The sequence below is a fragment of the Puma concolor genome, chromosome D1 (assembly GCF_028749965.1).
Source record: "Puma concolor isolate L17-30 chromosome D1, mPumCon1.1.hap2, whole genome shotgun sequence".
Classification (NCBI taxonomy): domain Eukaryota; kingdom Metazoa; phylum Chordata; class Mammalia; order Carnivora; family Felidae; genus Puma; species Puma concolor.
In genome coordinates, this window is record NC_141676.1 from 14741531 (window position 1) to 14766546 (window position 25016).

Consider the following 25016-nt stretch of genomic DNA (forward strand, 5'->3'; position numbering starts at 1 on the left):
TGTGTGTGTGTGTGTGTGTGTGTGTGTGTGTGTGTGGTAAGAATGTTCAGGATCTACACTCAGCAGCTTTCAAGTATACAAAACCATATTCTTAACTGTACTCACTGTTCTGTGGTTACATTCTCAGAACTGATTCTTCTCATAACTGAAATTTCTACCTTTGACCATTGAAACCTGATTTAAGACATTCTGACATTTTGTTTAAAGATATTTCTCCAGTCTAGGTCATGTTTTCACAGTTATTCCTGTTCTCAGCCCAGAACTTCCATCAGATCCCCTCTGGGCTTCCAGTTTCCCCACCAGGCAGCCATATCCAGGCTCTGTTTTGCAACCCCTACCCCTGAATCTTTCTAGCTTTACTTCCTCATCAAAAAAGGACATTTGTTCCTATGGACTCACCATCCTCCAGGATGAAAATATCCACATGTGTCTTGCTGTACTGGCTTTTTAGAAAATAGCAATTCAAAAAAGTACATTTAGTATCCGTCTAGCCAGATAAAAACACTATCAATATATATCATATGTGTACACATATACATTTTTTCAAACCACTCTTTCAGGCATCATAGCATCACTAATTCTTGAATTAGGCATAAAGACCAAATAAAACCAGTCTCTCTACTTCTTCTTCCAACAATAATAACTTACATTCAACTTTTTGGAATATTTTAATATGGCTTTCAATCTTGGCTTTTTGCCTTTTGTTTTTACATATTTGAACATCCTATGAGTTTTATATCTTCTTATCATGAATTTCTTATTTAACTTTATTAATCAATGTTATAACATTTTCCTCTGTGCATGAAATTCTTAATGGAAAATACCTTAGTAGAAAATTTCAGTTTCTTTGGTGATACAATGCATTTAATAAAAATGTTGTATATTGATATCAATGAGAAATATAGTTAAATAATAATACCTTTTTTCTTGCTCACATTGTCAGTGAAAATGGGAATCAAAAGCGCTTTGGGGATTGATTTCACTACAGAATCTTAATAGTTATAGTAGAATTTGAGGGGCCAATGTAACATAAGTAGTCTGTGACTTAAAAATGATGAATGAGCTAATATTAACTCATAAATCACAGGAGGGACAAGAATATGCTTTCAATAAAGGCTGTTGTGATGTATTAGCACATAGTCTAGCTGGGTTTATCCACAGAACACATTTTGAATAGGTAAAGCTTGGATAGAATCTGGGCAACTCTGAAGGTTAATTAAACAAGCATTTGCTAGCTGCCTATCTTGTATAGTTAAACCTCAATTTTAGCCATTTGGAGAATTCATTATAAATTATGTTTCTCTAAATAACATGTTATCTTCTTGGTGGGTTCCTTTCCTCACGAAACGGAAGAAGAAATCTGCATCAAGACATAGCCATTGAGGGGCGCCTGGGTGGCTCAGTTGGTTAGGTGTTCAACTTCAGCTTAGGTCATGATCTCACCATCCACGAGTTCGAGCCCCACATCTGGCTCTGTGCTGACAGCTTGGAGCCTGGAGCCTGTTTCAGATTCTGTGTCTCCCTCTCTCTCTCTGCCTCTCCCCGACTCATACTTTGTCTCTCTCTGTCTCTCAAAAACGAACGTTAAAAAAAAGAAAGACACATCCATTGAGTAAAAAGATGGAAATAGTTATATGACTTCTGTTGTAGATGTTTAAAGTCTTAATTAAAACTGTTCCATGTATCTTAACCACTAATCTATTTCTCAAATGCAATTTCAATTCGTAATTTCATATTTAAGTGACATTAATGACTTTCCTTATCAGTTTTATATTATAAATGAAGAACGGATGATGCATAGATGTTTGTTGATTTGACCAGAGTCATGCCATAAAAAACTTGGTAGACTGCCATGCATTTCAAAGTGTGAAGACTCCTTGTCCTAAGTGCTATTAAATGTAGCCCGTGAGGATGAAGGCAAAATATGCCAATTATTTATATTCTGATTTCCCTTTAAGGTTTTTATATTGACTTATCCCTTATGGTGTTCTGAAACTTATCAATAAAGTAAAATATTTGATCGAAAAGAATATGTGGTTAGTAAAATTATGAAACCCAATTGATATGCAGGTGTCTTTTTATTTTTTGCACAAATGAAAGACAGTAGGACACAGAATAAGGCTTATCCCTCCCTCTCAATCTTTTTCTCTCAAAACCTGTAGACATTGTTACACTCTCTCCTAATACTTGGTAGTAAGTGATGTCGTCTAAACAAGCACAAGACTCATTGTTTTTTTAGTTTTTTTTAACATATATTTATTTTTGAGAGACAGAGAGAGAGTGTGTGAGCAGGGAAGAGGCAGAGAGAGAGGGAGACATAGAATCTGAGGCAGGCTCCAGTCTCTGAGCTGTCAGCACAAAGCCCGATGTAGGGCTCGAACCCATGAACTGTGAGAGCATGACCTGACCCGAAGTCAGGCGCTCAACTGACCTAGCCACCCAGGCACCCCAAGACTCATTTTTTATTAGTAATTTGTCAAAATTGTAATTTATAGAATTCTTCTCACATATACATTTGCTACAATTTGCATTTCTTATCATTTTCTCTCCCTATCCTTCCCTTTCATTTTGTATTACTATTGACATTATTTTTTTGAAATTCTATTGCATTTTGTTTTCAAATATAGTTCATGTTTTCAAAAAAATTCCCTTGATAATACTACAGTGTTACCCACCTTCTTATGAATGTCTATTTTTTCCAGAAAGATTTTAATTATTTGTATCTTATTGATAGTACAAAAATATGTTCTTCCAATTTTTTTTTCTAATTCTCTTGAGAAATCTTTCTCCTAAATTTGCTTTTCTCAATACCTACAAATAATGTGTTCTATTCATGGACCATGGTAGTAAATCTTTTAATATCACAAATAACTGTGTTTTATTGTTATTATTTCATTTCTCACCTTAAATGGAAAAAAGATACATGCAAGAACTACGCAAATGGAAGATTTATTTAAATTTTTTTTTCAATTGGCTCCATTTTTGTCCATTAGGATGGAAATTTAATTCATCTCTCCTGTCTATATATCAAGACAAGCTGATATGTGCAGTTTCTCCCAAATTCAGTCTCCTTTTTTTAGTTTTATGTGTTTATTTTAAGAGAGAGAGAGAGAGCATGAGCAGTGGAGGGGCAGAGAGACAGAGAAGGAGAGAGAGGGAAAGAGAGAGAATTGCAAGCAGAGCCCAACTCCGGGCACAGACTCATGAACTGTGAGAGCATGACCTGAGCCGAAATCAAGAGTCTGAGGCTCAACTGACTGAGCCACCCACCCGGCTGCCCCCAAAAATGCAGTCTTTTCTCTTTTTTTTTAGTTTTTTAAATATTTATTTATTTTTGAGAGAGAGAGAGAGAGAGAGAGAGGGAGACAGAGAGAGAGAGAGAGAGAGTGAATGAGACAGAGCGTGTGTGGGGGAGGGACAGAGAGAGAGGGAGACACAGAATCTGAAGCAGCTCCAGGCTCTGAGCTGTCAGTACAGAGCCTGATGCAGGGCTCAAACTCACAAACCATGAGATCATGACCAGAGCTGAAGTGGAACGCTTAACTGACTGAGCCACCCAGGCGCCCCCCCAAATGCACAGTCTTGAAGTCATTCAACTAATTGAGCTTTACTGGAAAGGGAGAAGATCTATTAATTTTCTCATTCTGTCTTTCCACATTCTGAACATATATGATGTAATAAACACTATAATGGAAACGTAAATTACCACCTGTCCCTTTGTCCCTGCCTATGAAATTTTAAGGCAGATGGGATTGGGAAAAGTTGCTGTAACTCCCCAGAGGACCAGTGTAGCCACGCCTTCTTCTTTGCAACTCTAAAGCAAATTATCTGCCTGAATTTTTTTCATCACATAATTTATTGCAGAGTGTGGTCACATAAGATTCAGATGAATATTCTACAGGAAATAAAATTCGATAATTAAAAACATTCTGTTTTAATTTCGGAAAACCACTTTTAAACTTGTTCATTTCTCCAGAGGGCCAAAATGTTGTCGAATCCCCGTGTATCAATTTCATATGCAAATGAATATTAAAATTCACTGTCAGCCTCACAGCTCCATAACTGACTACTGGGTATGACAGCCCCACCGTTCACTCAGCCTGGAATATGTTTAATATGCAGATGCCCTAAGCCAATCTCAGTTCTGCTGGTAAAATTGTCACCTTGCTCACAATGCTTCGGCTCATCATCTCTGACATTTATAAAGTGAACGATTTGGTTTCGGTGATCTGAACACCAACAAGCTCTCTGATTCCAAGTCTACTTTTACTCCTGCATAAACTTTTTAGCATATTGAATAGGACAAATCAATTGTGTTTTTCTTCTGAAAATATCATTTGAAACCAAACTTTTCTCATCGCGCTTTTCATCTCTGTATTTCTCAGGGTGTAGATTAAGGGATTGAACATAGGAGCGATGATGGTGTAAAATAGAGCGAATATTTTGTCCTCGGGGAACGTGGTCGGAGGTCGAAGGTAGGCAAAGATTGAAGGCCCAAAAAATAAGATGACCACAGTGATATGAGACCCACAGGTGGAGAGGGCTTTGCGTCTTCCTTCAGCCGACTGATGTCTTAAAGTGAATAATATGACAACATAAGACCCAAACAAGAGAACAAAGGTCACTAAAGCGACCAGACCTGAATTGGCAACCACAAGGACACCAGTGATGTAGGTATCAGTACAAGCAACTTTCAGCAAAGGGAAGATATCACAATAGTAGTGATTGATTTCATTGGGGCCACAGAAAGGCAACTGGAATATCATAGAAAACTGAGAAAAAGAATGGATGGCCCCACCAGCCCAAGCAGCTAAGACTAGGAGATTGCACCTTGCTCTGTTCATGATAAGCAGGTAGTGGAGAGGTTTGCAGATGGCAGCGTAGCGATCAAAGGCCATGACTGTAAGGATGAAGATTTCAATCATTCCCAAAAAGTGCAAGGAAAAGACCTGTAACATGCAATTACCATAAGAGATGGTTTTTCTGGCCAGCAGCAGATCACCTATCAGTTTGGGTGTCACACAGGAGGTGTAGCAAATGTCCATAAAGGATAAGTGACCGAGAAAATAGTACATTGGTTGGTAAAAAAGGGCACTGCATCGAATGGAGACGAGAATTAAGACATTTCCCACCAAAATGGAAACATAACAAAACAAGAAGAATACAAAGCAAAAAATTTGTATGTTCTGGTTATAGGAAAGTCCCAAAAGAATGAATTCTGAGATGTTCCTCTGACTTCCCATAAATTGTGTGCTATGCACAGATAACTGAGTATCTGGAAAGAAAAAATTTGAATGAAAACATTGATAATATTAACACAATCATAAATAAATTTCTTTTTTTTTTTTTATTTTTTTTCAACGTTTATTTATTTTTGGGACAGAGAGAGACAGAGCATGAACGGGCGAGGGGCAGAGAGAGAGGGAGACACAGAATCGGAAACAGGCTCCAGGCTCTGAGCCATCAGCCCAGAGCCTGACGCGGGGCTCGAACTCACGGACCGCGAGATCGTGACCTGGCTGAAGTCGGACGCTTAACCGACTGCGCCACCCAGGCGCCCCAATAAATTTCTAATTAAAGCAAAAAGCTAACTCAACAAATCACAGAAGGTAAATCATAAATCAATATTATTATGGTTTTTTTTTGGGAATCAACTGCTTCCGCTACGATTTTTTTAATTTTTTCAAATAGTCTGTCATACTGATAGTGTTAAAAATACATTTGATTAAATTTTGAAAATATCATGATTTAAAAATTACTATTTTCCAAACAGAAGTTCTACTACTGTTATTTATAACATTGAGATAACAGTGGCATTAATTTAATGCATAAAATTTATCTTATTCCTCATTTCCCTTGTGTTCATTACTCACAACAGGCTTTTCATTCCAGGTAACGCTCTTTCCCCAGCATGATATGGAACATTCTCCTGAATTGCCTGAAGACATACAATCAAGGAATGCAGTTGCATTTAAAAACAAAAACAAGGGGCGCCTGGGTGGCGCAGTCGGTTAAGCGTCCGACTTCAGCCAGGTCACGATCTCGCGGTCCGTGAGTTCGAGCCCCGCGTCAGGCTCTGGGCTCATGGCTCGGAGCCTGGAGCCTGTTTCCGATTCTGTGTCTCCCTCTCTCTCTGCCCCTCCCCCGTTCATGCTCTGTCTCCCTCTGTCCCAAAAATAAATAAACGTTGAAAAAAAAAATAAAAACAAAAGCACATTTGCCTAACTTATGCGTTGAGTGGTTAGGATTGCAAGTAATACTCTTTGAAATACAAGGGTGGGAATGGAATGGGTAGCACATAACCAAAAGTCGATCTTGCCGGCTATGTTATGACACAAAAATAGTTGAAAACACAGCATAGAGCAGATTTTATCAGTGACATTTTGAAAAAGAATTAGAAAAAATATGTAGATCTCTTATTTTGGTTTTAGTGTACATGCATGTTTTGAGGTAAACTCCATCGTCATTAAACTTAATAATGGGCATAAATTAAAAAAAAAGAAAGCACTAATGGAAATGGAGGACTTTGTAGTCTCCCTTTTTTTAACAGGAAGATAACAGGTCTTAGCCTCAAAATTGTGCACAAGTTATGCTTCCTTCATAAAAGTTAATGTGTTTCTTATATCTTTGTGTACATTGTTAGAGTTGCATTTGCAAACCATAACTAACTCAGGAAAATACTATACTGCATTCCTTTATTATTTTTTAGATTTATTTATTTATTTATTTATTTATTTATTTATTTGGAGAGAGGGAGTGTGCAACAGGGACAGACGGAGAAAGAGAGAAAGAGAGTGAGAGAGAGAGAATCCCAAGCAGGATCTGTGCTGTCAGTGCAGGGCCAGACACAGGGCTCGATCTCAGGAACTGCTAGATCATTAACTGAGCCAAAATCAATAGCTGGACGCTTAACCGACCGAGCACCCCTACCTATATTGCCTCCCTTCAAGTAAATATACATAAAATCTGAAACCGAGGTAATTTTTAAAATAATTACTAAATAATAGGTCTAAATAATTATTACTACATAATTATTACTCAATAATAATTACAAAGTAGTAATTATTACTAAATAATAAGTCCTGTTATGATAATGACTTAAATCTTAGTATTCATCGAATCCCACCGTGTTCTTTTCAGTATGGAAAGAACAGATTAAGAAAAACTAAGTGAATGTCCCAAATCAGAGAGCCAATACACTGAAAAATTTACGATCTCATCCCCTAATTCTTGTTCATTTAGTGCAGTTTCCCACAGAAAAGGGGCATGCATCTGAGAAGACAGCAGTGGAGGAAATACAATTTTCATCTCATGAGAGGTGACAGACTCCCAGATCGCTGTAAAATATACGATAGTTCTACGAGTGAATGCGTGGTGTAGCACATCTCCTCTTTGAAACCATGAGGCTTTCAATCTGACCACCGCAGCTGTAACTATTCCAATCTGTGTGTTTATGGAAATATCGTCACTCCTTGGGGGCACCAGAATGACAACGGCACCAACGTCCAGAGAAATTGTAGTAAGAAAAATAAATGGCATGTTTTGAGACCCTCAAAGCATAACACAAAAATGAAGCAAAGGAGACATTACCAGGTAAAACAATAAGTGATCCTACAAAAGCAATATAGACAGGATTCGAACTGATGGAGGAGCACCTGATCGGCTCAGCCAGTTGGGCTCCAACTTCGGCTCAGGTCGTGAATTTCACGGTCCATGAGTTCAAGCCCCACATCCGGCTGGCTGCTGTCAGCACAGAGCCTGCTTCAGATTCTCTGTTCCCCTCTCTCTGCCCTTCCCTCATTGTGCTCTCTCAAAACTAAATAAAACATTTAAGGAATGACGCAGAGGGTAAAGGAACTTAGAGAGCAAACGACTTGTATTCAAGCGTTGCTTATACCTCAGTAAACTTCTGATGCTATTGGTCACCTAAGGCTTTCAATGGTCACCTGTTCGATATCAAGTGAAATCATGTGAACTGATATGTGGCTACTTTTTTTTTTCTTTGTCTTCAATCTCGGTGTTTAAGCTTTATATAGAAGCTGACATCTAAATCTAAAAAACCCTTCCAGATCAGAAGAGGCAATAATCATCCAGCATGAATTTAGACTATTGCCACACCTTATTCCCCCAAATTTATGTGTTTTGCACTCTGTTACTACCCATGATAGAATTTTAACGAGAATAAATGAGACCATTTTGGATTTCCCCATTCACACAAGCAGTTCTCACTTCTACAGGACATTGATCCTTTCTAATCTTGGACTTCAACATCTATAACTGTGGTCTAGACACATCACCCAAGGAAAAAATGAGGAATGCATGAGTTTATGAAACATAATCACCAAAGAAAATTGAGACTACATTGCAATTATATACCTTTTCCTTATGTTCTCTGCTCTTTGAGTGAAAGGGTTAAGAATTAAATTGTCCTCCAAATACACATACATCATGAATCAAATCCCTTGAAATAAACAAAAGCAAAACTGCAACAGAGATTTTAGAAGGACCATCAGAACAAACCTCAATGTGGATAATATTTTGGTGGAAAATAAAATCAGTTGGGTGAAATACTGGTTACCTGGGGGAATTTCTTTACATGTGGTTTTCAATACGTTGACTGTTTTTCATGTTACCAAAATTAAATGAAAAAGTCAATTTGTGCCTTTTGTAGTATTGTTTCACAGTCCTGTTCACCCCAGGAGTTAAGACCAGCTTTGTAAAACTACATTTCCTGTAAGTCAACTGGGGTCTGTATATACTAATTACATACATTTCTACTGATGTGATCAACATGTGTCTTACTACAAACTTACCTTACCTGATTATGATGAATCTAGAAAACTTAAAGTGATGATTCATTTGAAAGATAGGAATTTCTTCAAAGATGGAAGGCTGGAAGGAAACTGGCAACCTAAAAAATTTATTATTTTTAGCATGTATTCTTCAAAAGCACAAACTCTATAAGACACAGTAAGAAATAAATATTGCAAAATCTCTTTAGTCTTGCTTAAATTTTGACATACCAAGTGAGACTGTATATCCTTAAAACAACACAATAAATGTCAAATAGATCTAGTGAGCCTAAAACAAGGATTTTAAGAGTGATTACCTGCACATCAGTTGTAGATGGTCTTCAAGGTAGTTTTAAATTACTCAGGAAAATGTCGTGGTCACACATACCCCCCTTCAGTTACAGTTGGTAACCCTTCACTTGCGTTTATGGTTGAAAATATGAAACTAGAAAGCAGTGATTGAAACAAACCTAGGTACATTCTCTAAAAGTATCTACAAACACTGCTTTCCTTGAATTTCCACGAGGAGAGTAGCACTGTTTTGCTAAGTGAATGAAGATTTAAATATCGCTGAAAATGATCCTGATTCACACAGAAGCATGTATTCACTCCACAAGTGAGTGATCTAGGATTTTAAATGCTAGTAGAACTCCCTGGCACCTGCTCATACTCAGAAGTAAACAAGAACGTTTCAAAATATATGTGCAGTGTGCATATATATATATATACATGCCGTAGGAGTCACTCACCTTCTTTGAGCGTATGGCTGCAGGAAATTTTCTCTGCAAGAGACATAAACTGAGAGGAGATCATAAGAACTTGTTGACTTTGAAATTTTAAAAAAATTGTTTTCCCAGAAGCATTTCTTAAGAAATCCTCAGCAAATAATACTAATCAGCTGCCCTAGGTCATATTCCCTAGGCTCATAGGAATTTTCAGGCTTTATCTTTATTTTCTCTTTTAGCATTAGCCAAGTTCTGGGCACTGTGTCTCTAGAGACTGCTATTGTTATTCGGATCCAAAGTATATAAAGAAATTCTGCCAGTTGTGATCAATTTCTTCCTCTGAAAAGCAGGATGGAAATTTGGGTAATCCTATGGGAGCACTGGGATTCTTTTGGAGGAGGTCCCTATTTCCAGAGAGGAGAAGGTAAAAGAAAATCAGAGAGAGAGAGATCCAGAGTGCTAACAAAAGTCATTAACAAAAGCAACATAAGATGCATAATATTCAGTTAACAATTAAGTCAAAGACTGTCACCCCACTATTCTCCTGGACCAGTAGCCACACTCTACAGTAATTAACTGTCATTGCTACAATGGAAGGTTGGGTTGTGCAAAGAAAAAAAATAGCAAATTAATTAAAACGTAAAACAAATTCCCCGCTCCTATCGGTAGATTGGAAAAGGACCCACCAGGTTTGGTGAAAAGTACTGGAGAGTATAATGAAGTTAGGAACCAACAAAATATGTACACATCTATTCTAATTATTACCAGGCACTTTCCTTTGTGTGGTTGCAGGGCTGCAAGGTGTATAGATTCAGGATCACGTGCACTGAAATTCGGGTGGACTCCCTTTTTGCACAAAAGGTCTATATACAGGGGCACCTGGGTGGCTCAGTCGGTTAAGTGTCCGACTTCGGCTCAGGTCATGATCTCGTGGTTCATGAGTTCGAGCCCCGCGTCGGCCTCTATGCTGACAGCTCAGGGCCTGGATCCTGCTTCCGATTCTGTGTCTCCCTCTCTCTCTGACCCTCCCCCATTCATGCTCTGTCTCTCTCTGTCTCAAAAATAAATAAATGTTAAATTAAAAAATAAAAGTCTATATACATATGAGTTCATTTAAGACTTCAGAAAATCAGTATTTTGTAGCATCCCAGCTAGATCAGAACAATTCACTTAGTAAGCTAATCATAACATTTATAAGCATTTTTTAATTACTATAGGTCAATCACTGTTTTAAGAATTTTAAGTGCATTATCTGATTTAATTCTTAAAAAAAATTTCATGGTAATTATTGCCTCTATTCCTCAAAGCAAAAAAAAAAAAAAAAAAGAATCTTCTAGAGTTTAAATAGTTTGTTCAAGATAACAGAGGTGGTTTCAAAAATGATAACAATATGTCTGGTGTTCACAACATACGTAGAAGTCAAATGTGTAAAAATATTCCATCAAGGCTGGAAGGAAAGAAATAGAAGGATATTATTGCAAAGCTGTCATACTGTACACAAAATGGCATCATAGGAACACTCAATTGATTCAAGAGAAGGAAGACAAAGAAAACAGAGAAGAACAAATAGAATTAATAGAAAGGTATTACAAGATGATAGACTAACACTCAACCTTATCAATAATCACATTAAATGGAAATAGTCTAAACAGTAAAATTAAAAAGCAGACCTTGTCAGGTAGTATACAAAAACAAAACAAAAATAAAAAACCTCTACAACCTAACTACATTTTGGATACAGAAAATGTATTTTACATATGAAGCTACAAATAATAGTTTAAAGGTAAAAGGATAGAAAAGATAAATAATGCTAGTGAAAAGAGATGTAAAGGTTTTTTTTTTATTTTATCAAAGATAATTTAAGATTAAAGAATATTACTAAAGATAAAAAAGTTCATGTCATATGGGAAAGGGGTCCAGTGATCAAGGAGTCATAACTACCTAAATGTTTGTGGCCCCAATAACAGGGCTTCAAAATTCATAAAACAACAACTTATAGAATCTTAAGGGAAAATAGACAAATTCACAATATAGTTGAATATGTCAGAACTCATCTGTCAATAATTAATGGAACAAGTAGAAAATCAGCAAAATAATAGTGGACGCGCAAAACCATCAACTGTCTTGACTTTTGTCTACATGAAGTACTTCATATAACTCTTTCAGAATACGTATTCTTGCTAAGTGTACTCAGAACATTTACTATGACACATCATTTTCTGGGTCCTGAAGCAAGTTTCAATAATAAAAGGACTCTAGTCTTTCGAAGTATGTTTTTTGACTACAGTGGAATCAAATTAGAAATAGAAAGAAATCTAGGAAATCTCCAAATATCTGGAAATCATATAGCACACTTCCAAGTAACCTCATGGGTCAAGAAGAAATCAAAAGGGAAATTAGGAAGTCCCTTTATATGAATGGAAAAGGAAACAAAATATATCAGAGTTTGTAGGATCCTGTGAATACAGGACGTGGAGGGAAATTTATTGCACTAAACATCTATACTGGAAAAGAAGAAAGGTTTCAAATTAATGTCCTCAGCTGCCAGTTTAAGATTAGAAAAAGAAGAGCAAAGTACACCAGCATGAAAAAAAGGACATAATAAAGACCAAAGTAAACATCCATGAGAAACAAAAGAAAACCAATTGGGAAAATTGAACACAAAAATCTATTAAAGAAATTCAATAAAGTTGATAAGCCTCTGGCCAGATTGGTCAGGAGCACAGAAAAGAAGACACACATTATCAATATCAAGGATGAGAGAATTGGCATCACTATAAATTTTGCAATATTAAAAGTCTACATAAGAATAGTATAAACTATTTTATGTCTAAAAATTCAGCCACTTAGGTGAAAATCTTCAAGATGGGCAAAAGATTTGAAAAGACATTTCACCAAAAGGCATCACAGCATTTTAGTCATGTCAAAATAAGTGCATGAAAATCTGCTCAACATCATTAGTTATTTACGAAATGCGAATTAAAGTAGCAACGAAACATCAGTTCACAGGTTTCGAAATGGCTAAAATTAAGAAACTTAGTATATGAAGGGCAAAAGAGCAATGAGAACATTCATAAACTTCTTGTGGGGAGGTACGCGGGTATAACCACCTTGAAAAACCAGTGAGGTGGTTTCTTAAAATGTTAAACGTATACCTATAGATGACCAACCATTCCCTACATAAACATTTGCCAAACAGAACTGAAAGCATATGTTCACATAGAAACTTACACATGAATGTTTCCGAGCAGCTTTATTTGTAAGAGCCAAATAGTGGAAACAACGCAAGATTGTGGAATTTGCAGAGTGGAATACTACTCAGCAATAAAAAAGGAATCAACGGCTGAGGCATGCAACAGTATGGATTAATCTCCAAATAATTATACAGAAAGAAGCCGGCCAACATAGAATATATACTGTATGATAAATTTGCGCAAAGATCTAGAGGACACAAACTCGTCTATAAAGACACAAAGCACATCAAAAACTTTTCAGAGGGAGGGATACGCTCACCATCTCGATTATGGTGGTGGATTCCCAGGTGTATACTTATGTCACAACTTAATGAGATTGGACATTTTAAATATGTGCTGTCTGTTGTAGGTCAGTGATACTTGAATACAAGTGTTAAAAGTAACCTAGGACTGAGGAAGAGTACCCAAAGAATGAACTTGGAAGTGGAGAACCGTTGCCAAGGTTGGGATTCAGACATGGTTGGAAAAAGTGAGATTGCAGATGCTGCCAGAAAAGCCAGTCACCCAGCAAAGCGGGACATGCCTCTCGAATGCAGTACCGTGCAGGCTTCTGGACGGCTCTGCTTAGCTTGAGTGCAGAGAAGCAGCTAAATGGGGGGCTGTGCGAGGCTTGGAGTATGCAGTGGTCTTTCACAGAAGAGCCTAGTAAACAAACTTGCATGGCTGTAGGCTGGCTGGTGCTGAGTGGGGAGTGCTCCAATATAGTCAGGCCTTGTGAACCAAGAGGCTCACGGCAAATGTCTGCTTCCGAGGCATCAGGAGGGTCAAGTGCTAATGCGTTTGCCTGCTCTCTCCTTTTCATGATTGTAGTTCCAAATTTCATGCCATATAATATCCTTTGTAAAAGCGCAGGACTATATTTTAATCCATTATGATAATCTTTGTCTTCCTACTAGAGAATTTAGTCCATTGTGTTCATTTTGTTTTATATATTTGGACTACCTTCTTACCATGACTTTTGCTCCTTTTTTTTTTCAACTTTTCCCAATATGTCTATTTTTTCTCTCCATGTTTTTTTTTTTTTTTTAACTTTTTAATTGGATGGGTCTCCTTTCATTCCTCCAGTGTATTTTTACCTGTCTACCTACTGAACCACCTTCCACCGGCCTGTCTCTTTCCTGTTATTTTAGCTACATGTAAGAAATCATGGCTGTACATTGATGCTAACAAGTGTCCGAACCTGACATTATCACCACCACCCCCCCGTCCTGCTGAATGGTACATGATACTTACAACCCTTTTCTTCTGATCATTTTCTTCCATCTCATAATATATCGTGGGCCAGGATCTTGTCCTCTCTTCTATGTTTCATCCCATGTTTTAGACAAGATGGCTATTTTAATACAATTTCTAGGTTTATAAATAAGTCTACCATTCCATCATTATCCGTTCCTCCGGGGATCCTCTTTCTTCTCAGACTTCTTCCCTTTTAATGAAAACATCCTTCACAACTTCTTTTAGTGAGTGTAGGTTTGTAGTCAATTCTTGGTTGTTTTTCACTGTTCTTTCATTGAACTGAAAAGTCCTCATTTTACTCTTCTTACAAAAATACAGAAGCCAAGGGTGACATTTTTCTTTTAGTACTTTCATTATGCAATTCCATTATCTTCTGTTTTCTACTCAATAATTTTGTTTTCTACTCAATGATTTAAATTATTATTAATTGGTAATAGTGTTTTCTATGATTCTTCGTAAGAGCAACTCTTGGGGCACCTGGGTGGCTCAGTCAGTTAGGCGTCTGACTTTGGCTCAGGTCATGATCTCATGGTTTGTGGGTTTGAGCCCTGCATCGGGCTCTGTGTTGACAGCTCAGAGCTGGAGCCTGCTACAGAATCTGTGTCTCCCTCTGTCTCTCTGCCCCTCCCCTGCTCATGCTCTGTCTCTCTGTGTCTCTCAATAATGAATAAATGTTTACAAAATTTTTTTAAAAAAGCAACTCTTTCTCCCTCCTCTGAATATTTTCTAAAGATTATTTTCATCAGTTCTCAAAAATTACTAATACTTGCCTTTTTAAAAAATATTTTTGTCTCACTATTACCCAAACACTAGAGTCTGACAAACATAGGTTGCTTTCTCTTACTTCATTCATGATGTCTCTTAAGAGATCTATTTTTTTTCTATCACTCTCCTCTCTAATTCTGTGTTCTGGTAATTTGTTAACATCTGAAATTTTATTTACTGAGTTTTTCTTAAGATACAGCTACTCTGTTTTATCCATCAAGTTTACAATTAAAATATTCTTTTTTTATTTCCTAAATTATTTTAACACCCTGGACAATTTTGAGAATCCTAATACAATATCATGCTTTTCATATTATTTTTTTATTTTTATATAATAACTATAATCATATTCTATTTGTCTCTGATAACTGCCATAAAAGCTGTCATTGTATGACATATTCTGCTTAAAGCTGTTTCTCACTTTACTTCCTCCTCTATCGGTAGTTTTGCTGTGTGATCAGATACTTTTAAACAAAAATTAAATATTACCTCTCTAATTTTTGTTGTTCTATTCAAGCCTGTTTATTCTAATTATAGCAGAGACAGTAGCCCCTGGAAGATGTTATTTACTATACTGTGCATTTCTGCACATGTATGTGGATGGGTGACAATCCAATGATGGCATGTTATGTAGAGCCTACCTTTCTTATCTGGAACCACTGCCCTTATTTGGAGCCCCCCAAAATATTTTTTTTCACTTTCAGGAGCTAAATAAAGAATGTTGCTAGTCATGCTCATTATGACAAGCAAATTCATATATTCCAGTGAATATCTTACGTGTTACAATTTCCCAATTGTGACCACTTATGTGTGAATCTTGATAACATAACCTAATGCTCTGTTTCTGGGGGTTGTTCTGAGTTATGAATGATCTTCTAAGAGTTTTCTTCTTTCTAAGAGCTGTGTATCTATGATAGACAGGTTGGTTTGTATTAATTAACATATTACATACCCTATTGTGAGGGTCCTAGAAGTGCCAAAAGTTTTACATATTTCTAAACCATTTATTGCATTCATTCTAGTGGTTTTCTATTGATAATTTTTTTATTTAATATAGTTTTATGCCAGTAATGTACTAGGAAAGTATTAACACAAGCATACAACCACTGCCTTAAAATGTTAAGTCTTAATTACAATATAAAGCTTGTTAAAGAAACAATTAGAGGGCCGGTATTCACCAAAAGAAATGTTCATGAATATTCAAAGAAGCTACTCATAATGATCTTAATGGGAAACTACCCAAATGTCTAGAAACAAGGGAATGGATAAATTAACTGTTACATACTCATACAATGAAACAGTATATATCAATGAAGACACTCAGAAAATACACAAAACATGACGAATGAATCTCACAAACGTAATGAGCAGACACTAAGAGTGTGATCAGCATCACTATTTTTCCACAAAATACAAGAGTATGTAAAACCAGTTGATTTAGAGACAAAGATAGCAATCACCTTTGGGAGGTTAGTAATTATGCAGAGAAATGAGGAGGACTTCAGGTGCACTGGTAATCTCTAACCCTTCATCTGGTTACTGATTACCGGATACCGCTCAGTTTGTGGGAATGCGTGAACCATACAAAAACAATAAGTGCAATTTTCTGTATTTAGAGTTGAGTAAAAAGCTGAAAAGTGGAAGGTGATATTTTATTCAGCTCTTTAGTATTTTAAGGTGTGAAAACACGCATGCTCCATTTTATCTTTTTTTTTTTTTCCGGCACAAGAGCCAAATAGTGCTATAATCTTTCGTCTTTAAAATATCATCAATTTCATATCACATAAACACAATTCTTAATGACTATGTCAAGTGGAAGAACATCTGAATAAGAATGATACTCAGTTTGTTGGTGAGCTGTTACCATAGGATCATAAAACATTAGAAGGGTGTGCTTCCTGCTCGCCCACTTATCTCTCCAAGCAGCAAGGCCAGGAGCTGATAAGAATGGATCTCATCCAAGTCCTGGGTTTCGAGGAACCATGGCTTGAAAATCCGAAAAGCATCTGCAAAACTACTTTCCTTCCAAGAGTATATGACGACACCACACTTTCTTCATGGCTTTCTTCATCTCTGTGTTTCTCAACGTGTAGATCAGAGGGTTGAACATGGGGGCAATGATGGTATAGAAAAGAGCAAACACTTTGTCTTCTGGAAACGTTGTGGCTGGTCTAATATAGATGAACAGTGCAGGTGCAAAAAACAAAGCCACAACTGTGATGTGAGCACTGCAGGTGGAAAGAGCCTTGCTGCGACTCTCTGCGGAGTAAGCCCTGACACTGCACAGTATAAAAAAGTAAGACAACATCAGCACGACGAAGGTCACCAAAGCAATTAAGCCTGAATTGGCAATGACTAGGAGACCTATGAGATGTGTATTAGAACAGGCTAGTTTCAGTAAAGGGTACACGTCGCAGAAGTAGTGATCTATCTCATTGGGGCCACAGAAGGGTAAGAAGATGGTGAGAAGGAACTGGCTGGCAGAATGTACAAACCCCCCAGTACAGCAGGCTGTGATGATTGTGTTACACCTCTGTCTGCTCATGATGACCGTGTAGTGCAGGGGACTGCAGATGGCCACGTAGCGGTCATAGGCCATCCCCGTGAGGATGAAGATCTCGATGCCTCCAAATAAATGTGTGCTAAAGAGTTGTGTCATGCAGCTACTGTAGGAAATGGTCTTCCTCTCTGCCAACAAGTCAGTCATTAGTTTGGGTGTCACGGTGGATGTGTAGCAAAGGTCGGAGAGTGAGAGGTAATTAAGGAAAAAATACATGGGTTGCTCAATTAGCTGACTGCCCATGATGGAAATTATTACGAGTGAGTTTCCTATCCAAATAGCAATGTAGCAAAATAAAAATAATACAAAACAAAGGGTTTCAATGTTCTTGTTTTTGGAAAGTCCCAAGAGAATAAATACAGTGACATTATTGCTTTGATCCATGGTCCAACGTAGATAGCATCCATGAAATCACCTGAAATATACAATTCATGAGGCCATATTTGAAGCATCTCGTGGGTAGAATCATAATCATATCCTATTCAAGGAATTTACTAGTTTTAATATGCCTCATTCAAATATGTCAGAGAATAAAAATCAAGTATTCAAAGGGCCGCCTGGGTGGCTCAGTCAGTTAAGTGACTGACTCTTGGTTTTGGCTCAAGTCATGATCTCAGGGTTTATAAAATCAAGCCCTGCATCTGGCTTCACACTTACAGTGTGGAGTAAGCTTGGGATTCTCTCCTTCCCTCTCTGACCCTCCCCCCAGCCCCCCAAAATAAATAAATAAATAAATAAATAAATAAATAAATAAATAAATAAACATTTTAAAAAATCAAGTATTCCATTAAAATGACTCTCTAAGGAGACTCCACGAACTAATAGCAAATTGTGATCAATGTCTAACTTGGTCAACATGATTGCCTGTGATCAATCCACAATCAAATCTTAGATGCTCCTGAAAACATGGCACTGACTGTTTAGCAATGTGTGCCACCAAGTATTTTTATAATCTTATACTCAACCTTGACCAGATATCTTCATGAGGTCTGCATTTTCATCCTATGTATTTTCAGCCCTAACTTTATACCGTACCTGGCTTCTCTATCAACTCCTATTTAAGTTTCTTCTTCAACCTTTTCTATTACTGAACAAATTAACATGGTCACCCACACAATGAATAATCCCGCTGTAAGGCAGGCGGAATTTTAAAACAAAGACATTAATTTCCATAGTGGAATTTTAAGAACTTGAATGAGTTTAAGAAAAAATGATAGAGAAATAACTTCAGGATGATTCCCCAAATCAGATTATACTGAGATTAGCCAATAAGTTAAAGAGGCTATTTTAATTTGCATAAAATTATAATACTGAATATATTACTGGCTTGAATCCTTCATTAAACACACTTGAAATATGTTTCTTATCTTTGGTCAAGCATAAAGGCTTTTTACATAATTTTAAGTCTATAAGTAAAGAAAGGCTTAGGATGTTCTCAAGCAAAGCCATTTCATCAGTCCGTCTGCATTTATTAGGACTTCGCTAATAATATTACTTAATCTCTATTTGTCTCGGTTCAGAAGGCTAGAGCTATGCTTAATTTCCTGACATCAGTTCAACTTCTTCACAGATATACGGCTACTGTACTATGATTGCCTGGCACATATTTTAATCTCTTTAAAAATATTATGTGTATAATCAAATCATTCATTGTAATTTGAGGTAAATCCCTGGTTACATGCCTTAATTTAGCCACACTTCATATAGGACCTTCGCAAGGCAGTTAATTTCTTTTAAGAAGTTTTTCTTCATTTGAAACCTGGGAAAATATACCCTGCTCTATATAATTCAGACTGGTTCTGAGACTCAGCTTTGATTATAGATGAGAACATCTTTTAAAAAAATAAAATAGTGCACATATGATAGTATTATTGTATTTAAATTAATGTACACAAAGAAAAATAACTTCGAATTACTCTAGTTTACAGAGGTTAAGGCACTTGTACATAGTAGCACATTAGTATATAGCAAACAAGGGTTTATAACCTGAGTTTTCCAACTCCGGTGCTTGTGTTTCTTAATACCTCATTCTACATCCTTTCAAGGGAGAAATAATGAAGCAACAACATAAATTTAACACGAACCCTGGCTGGCCCAACTCGGAAATTTGCATACATTTCTGAGTGTTCCAGACAAAACCAGGATCTCTCCTGAATGGATCATGGTCCCATTTTAGCCATTCACATTTAAATGGAAAATGCATCAATGGAAACACAGAACTATAAGATAGGCTCAAGTCTTCATGAAAAACCACACACCAAATCAGTTCAGGATTCTGGAATAAATAAGCCAACTCTAGAAAGAAACAAATGTACAGCTCACGTGCTTTTGTGGGAAGCCATATATTTCTTATTCTCTCAAGCATGAGTAGTGATATTGCATGCTTAGCTATTGGCCACGTAACAAAAATAGTTGGAGAAAAATATTTGATTGCATGCCCTAATATTGCCACACCTTGCATTTGGGACCCCATACACTCTTGGATAATAAGTTTCTTAGGAAGAATGAAGGCACTAGCCTCGATTATCCTATCATATGTCTTTTCCAGAAATAAAATTACTTTATTTGTGGTCAATGTCTTACTTACCATCTCCCTAAAGTTATAATAATTGGTCCTTCTGATGTGCAGTCATCCAATAAAAAAGACAGAATTCGCACATGACTTTGATCTCAGTTTTCTAGAATGTGTCATGCTACCCTCAGTAGACAACCAAGATCTTTCAATTTAGTCTTCTCTTAAACCAAAAAGTTTTAGAGTATAGAATTCACAGCAAAGTCTACTTTAAAATTAGCTGCTAATTAATGTTTTCCTAACATAACAGTTAAAAATATTTTTTTCAAAAGTATTACAGATTTATGCAGAATAATGGCAAAAAATTACTCACCGTTTTTTTTTTTTTCTTTGCACTGACTTTGAGTCTGTCCTTTTATATTTTTTTAATGTCCTCTCTTCACTGAAATTGCATTCTTTAACTATTTGCATGACTATCTTTCAAGTTTCAGATTTGGAATTTTAATCAGCTCAGTGAGTGTTACTGTGAGTTTCACTGCCTAATTTCCTTCGATGCACACATAAAAAGTTAGAAAATTCATGCATTTTTTTTTCACTACCGCCACCTATCATACCTTCATTTCAAACAAATGATAGGAGGTCACACCTCAGGAAAGAAAAAAGCTTGAAGGCAAGATGAGTACTTAGTTTTCCAAAACTAGTCAAATCCTAGTTTATATAGACCCAGTATTTGTATCACTGCATTATTGCTCAGGGCTTCAGCCTTGAAGCCAATGCTAAATAAAATTTCAAATATTGTTTATATCCTCCAAGTACATGTGTTTCCTCCCAAGGTATTTCTTATTTAGTTTGAGTTAATTATTTTATGTCCCCAAGTAATCAATTCACTGGTCATTATCCTCTTAGATCCAAGTTACTACAGCAGATTTACAACCAGATGGCAAATGCCCTGCAAAAAAAGGTACCTCTGCAGCGTGAGATCCTTGGTCCTTGGTGACTGAGATCTGCTGTTGATGCAATTTGACTTTCTTTTTCCCTTTGCTATCATCTGGGGATCAAACTCTAGATCTGGCCGTTATGTTAAGAAATGATACCCATCCGTTCGCATATAGTGTTTTTATCATTCTCTCGGGGAAGAAGATGCATGTATTTTTTAACACACTTCCATTTGAGGTAAGTTTTTTAAGGATGTATTGCCATTAAGGTAAATTTCCATTTAAGGTAAATTAATTTCCATTTAGGCAAACCTTAAGGAAACTTACAGGCATAGAACTTTCTTTCATGTACTTTGAGGGTTATGAAAGACTCACTGAAATAATTTGCCAACAGTGGAGGTGAACATTCTATAATTTTGCTCTAGTCTTATGTCATTTTCAATAACCTTTCCTCTGTTTACATCTATGTTCAAAACTGATGTTTGATTCTGCTTTGCCCTCTGAGCTCCACTAACTGTAGGAAACACTTAGTAAACATGTGCTTTATGTCAGCCATGAATCACTGGTGGGGTTGAGCCTATTTCACTTTATAACAACTCTACGCAATAAATACTATTACCAACCTCATTTCACATATGAAGGAACTGGGGCATAACAATACAATAATACATAAGATTCCTGTAAAACTGAGGTGACACAACAAGATAGAGCATGAACCTGTGGAAGGACAGAAATGCTATCTTTTGTCCTAAGAGTTAATGGGTTTATAATCATTTGTTATTTTCTACATTAATGGTTCTTTGGGGGTCTTATTTATAAAAAGTATAAAACTAGCCAGAGGTCATAGCCTTTGAAAATTGGCACAAGCTGTTAGTATGTTTTGCTTCTGAAATACAAATTACCAAGGGATTCTGGGAATCTCCTCGTGATCAGTCTATTTCCTACAATCCAACTAAACCTTTCTTTTTCCAATCTTTTTCTCTTGTGGTTAGAGGTCTCTCTCAAACTTGATTTAGTATGTTTTTACATCTCCTTCAGACCTCAGAATTTTCTCCATGGGATCCCCTATCCCTCTTCTCTTTTCTTACATACCTTTGCCTTCACTCTCCCATTCCTTCTAGCTACATACTTGTTTGCTCAAAAAAATCATCTGCTCCGTGGATGCTCTTCCCCTTCGAAAAAGAATCTAAGTGTCCTGGGTCCCTTAAAATACTTTCATATCTATGATGCATTTTGAGCTATTTTGTGTAAACTGTGTCATGGGTGTAAGTTCATTTTCTGTATGTGGACATCCAGTTGTTCTAGCACTGTTTGTTAAAAACACTATCTTTTCTCCACCAAATCACCTTTTTCTTTTCGTTCCATTGATCTTTGTGTATACGCTTTTCACTAATACCAGACCATCCACTGATAGCACACTATCTGGATTACTGTAACTTTATAGCAATTCTAAATTAATATGTAATTAATTCTAATAATATGTAATTAATTCTAAATTAATAGTAATATGAGTCCTGCAACATTGTGGGTTTTTTTTTTAATTATTTTGGCTATTCTAGTCGCTTTGCCTTTTCATATCAGTTTGAGAATCACCTTGTTGATATCTAAAAAAATAAAAATTGCTAGGATTGACACCTTAACACTACTGCGTCTTCTAGTTATGAATGGTGTATATTCTCCATTTGCTGAGATCTTCTCGATTCCTTTTATTATTGTTTTATAATTTTCTGCATACAGATCTTGAACATATTTCATTAAATTTATATGCAAACAAGTTTTATTATAATTTTAAAATTTTTAGATTTTATTTTTCTATTGTTGGCAATCAATTATGCATGTTGATAGTGTATCCTATGAACTTGCTAACTCACTTATTAGTTTCACGAGATACTTGTAGATTCCTTGAGATTTTAACATGGGCACTTGTTTTGCATAGAAATAAAGACAGTTTTACTTGTTTTTTTACTTTGTATGACTTTTTTTTTTTTTTGGTCTAATAAATCAGCTAGAACTTTCAGAACAATGTTGAGTAGTCGGTGGTGAAAAAGGACATTTTTGCCATGTTCTAGATCACAGAGGAGAATAAGTTAGTCTCTTACCATTAAATATTGTATTAGCTCTTGGTTATCCCTAGATATTTTTTATTTGGCTAATGAAGTTCATTTTGTTCCTAGATTGTCAAGGATTTTAATCACAACAAGACGTTGAATTCTGTTGAAAGCTTTTTCTACATCTCCTGATATGATATTATGGTTCTCTGTTAATATGGTCTGTTAATATGATGAATTACATTAATTGTTTTTTAATTGTCAAACAAGGCTTTTATTGCTCGGATGAACCCCCTAGACTGTGGTGTATTGGTTTTTATTGCAGGATCTGATTTACTAATGTTTTGTTAAAATTTTTCATGTCTGTGTTCAAGAGAAATAATGGTCTTTCATTTTCATTTCTTGTATTCTTTTTCATAAATAGAATCCTGTTGTTATCAAAAATATATTATACATTATATTTGTATTTTTTATTGAAAAAGTTTTTTTTCAATATATGAAATTTATTGTCAAATTGGTTTCCGTACAACACCCAGTGCTCATCCCAAAAGGTGCCCTCCTCTATACCCATCACCCACCTTCCTCCCCTGCCCCCCATCAACCCTCAGTTTGTTCTCAGTTTTTAAGAGTCTCTTATGCTTTGGCTCTCTCCCACTCTAACCTCTTTTTTTTGTTTGTTTTTTCTTTTTCTTTTTTACGTTTTCTTTCCTTCCCCTCCCCCATGGAAAAAGTTTAATGCTGAGTGCTGCTTTCCTATTAACCTACTACCTCAAGGCATCATGACACAGTGGAAAGAGCGGAAATGAGCAAGATAGGCAGGTGGATCTGGGTGAAAGCTGAGCTCTGCAACAAACTGTGGGTGATCTTAAGGAAGTCACTTTACTTCTTCAGAGCTCAGCTTTCAACTTTGTAAAGTGGAAATAATTACATCTACCTTTTAAAGTTACCATTAGGATACAACAAGAAATAAGAATCTCATGCATTACACAGCATGTACCCCTAAAGCAAACCACCAATCACTATTAAGCTACCCATAGTAGGTGTTAACCGATATTATTTTCTTTATTTATTAAAGAAATGACAATTCATTAAGCATTCTGTAATGGTATACTTTGTTCTTTCTTTTATTATGCAATGTTTCAAGGTAGTGTAGTATCACACTTAAGAATTTCAGCAACCTTGGGGCACCTGGGTGGCTCACTCAGTTAAGCATCAGACTCTTTGATTTTTGGCTCAGGTCATGATCTCACAGTTTGTGAGTTGGGGCCCTTGTCAGGCTCTGTGCTAACAGTGTGGAGCCTGCTTGGGATTTTCTCTCTCCCTCTCTGCCCTTCCCCCCACCCGCCAAAATAAATAAATAAGCAAACTTAAAAAACAAAGAGTTCCAGCAAACCAATGATGAGACTTGAGTTTGAATCTTAGCTCCACTGCGTGCTGGTGAGTCCATTTGGACTGAATACCCAGCTTCCCAAACTCAGTCTCCTTACCTTTACAAAAGAGATGAGAAATTCATGTAAATTGCCTCACAAAGTACTTCAAAAATATAAGCAATTACATTTACATTTACCTATCAAGAATCTCATATGACATCTTTTTTTTTTCTGAGTTCCTTTGATTGTAAATATGCCGAATCTCCATCAGTTTATACAAAGGCAACGTCAACACAGAAACACCTGCAGACATCTGCTTTCTGCCTCTTACACTTAACCTTCCCAGCCAAATAAGCCACAATAATATTTATTTATATATATAATTATTATTTATTATTTTATTATATTAATATATATTATATATACTTATATATATAATATATAAATATTTATTTATTCACAAGAATAAACCTTCATTGTAGGACATGTGAGCCCTCTAAGTCATGCCAGGAAGCTAAAGAAGACATCTGGTTTCAGCAAGGTGCACAGCCATGTCTGAGCTAGTGGCTCTCCATCCTGGGGAAGGTCTGCAAATAGCTCTGTTTGTGAAGCTGTAAGATTCTTGCCCGTCCCCAGTGAGAATCCCAGTGTAACAGAAATGCCGAAGTAAGCACCATTTGGAAACACTCCTTTGCATCCAGTCAGCCTTTTGCCTGGATTAGCCTCCAACTCAACTACATTTTGAGGAGCCACGTAAGTAAGTTCACAGGAAAGCCGGACCAGACAGAAAGAACATGATAGAATCAATATTCTTGCAAG

The 25016-nt window shown here is 36.5% G+C and overlaps 2 protein-coding genes across 2 annotated transcripts; both read right to left on the reverse strand.

The window, feature by feature from the left end:
- Positions 1–4307: 4307 nt before the first annotated feature.
- Positions 4308–5243, reverse strand: LOC112865246 (olfactory receptor 4P4-like). Its single transcript, XM_025928285.1, has one exon. The coding sequence runs from the start codon at positions 5241–5243 to the stop codon at positions 4308–4310; it is 936 nt and encodes a 311-aa protein (XP_025784070.1).
- Positions 5244–16786: 11543 nt separating this feature from the next.
- On the reverse strand, positions 16787–17716 carry LOC112865252 (olfactory receptor 4P4). The gene has a single exon (XM_025928290.1). The coding sequence runs from the start codon at positions 17714–17716 to the stop codon at positions 16787–16789; it is 930 nt and encodes a 309-aa protein (XP_025784075.1).
- Between the last annotated feature and the right edge of the window lie 7300 nt (positions 17717–25016).

Coding starts and splice junctions, on each gene's coding strand:
- LOC112865246 (XM_025928285.1), bottom strand. CDS start 5,243: ATGGGAAGTCAGAGGAACATCTCAGAATTCATTCTTTTGGGACTTTCC.
- LOC112865252 (XM_025928290.1), bottom strand. CDS start 17,716: ATGGATCAAAGCAATAATGTCACTGTATTTATTCTCTTGGGACTTTCC.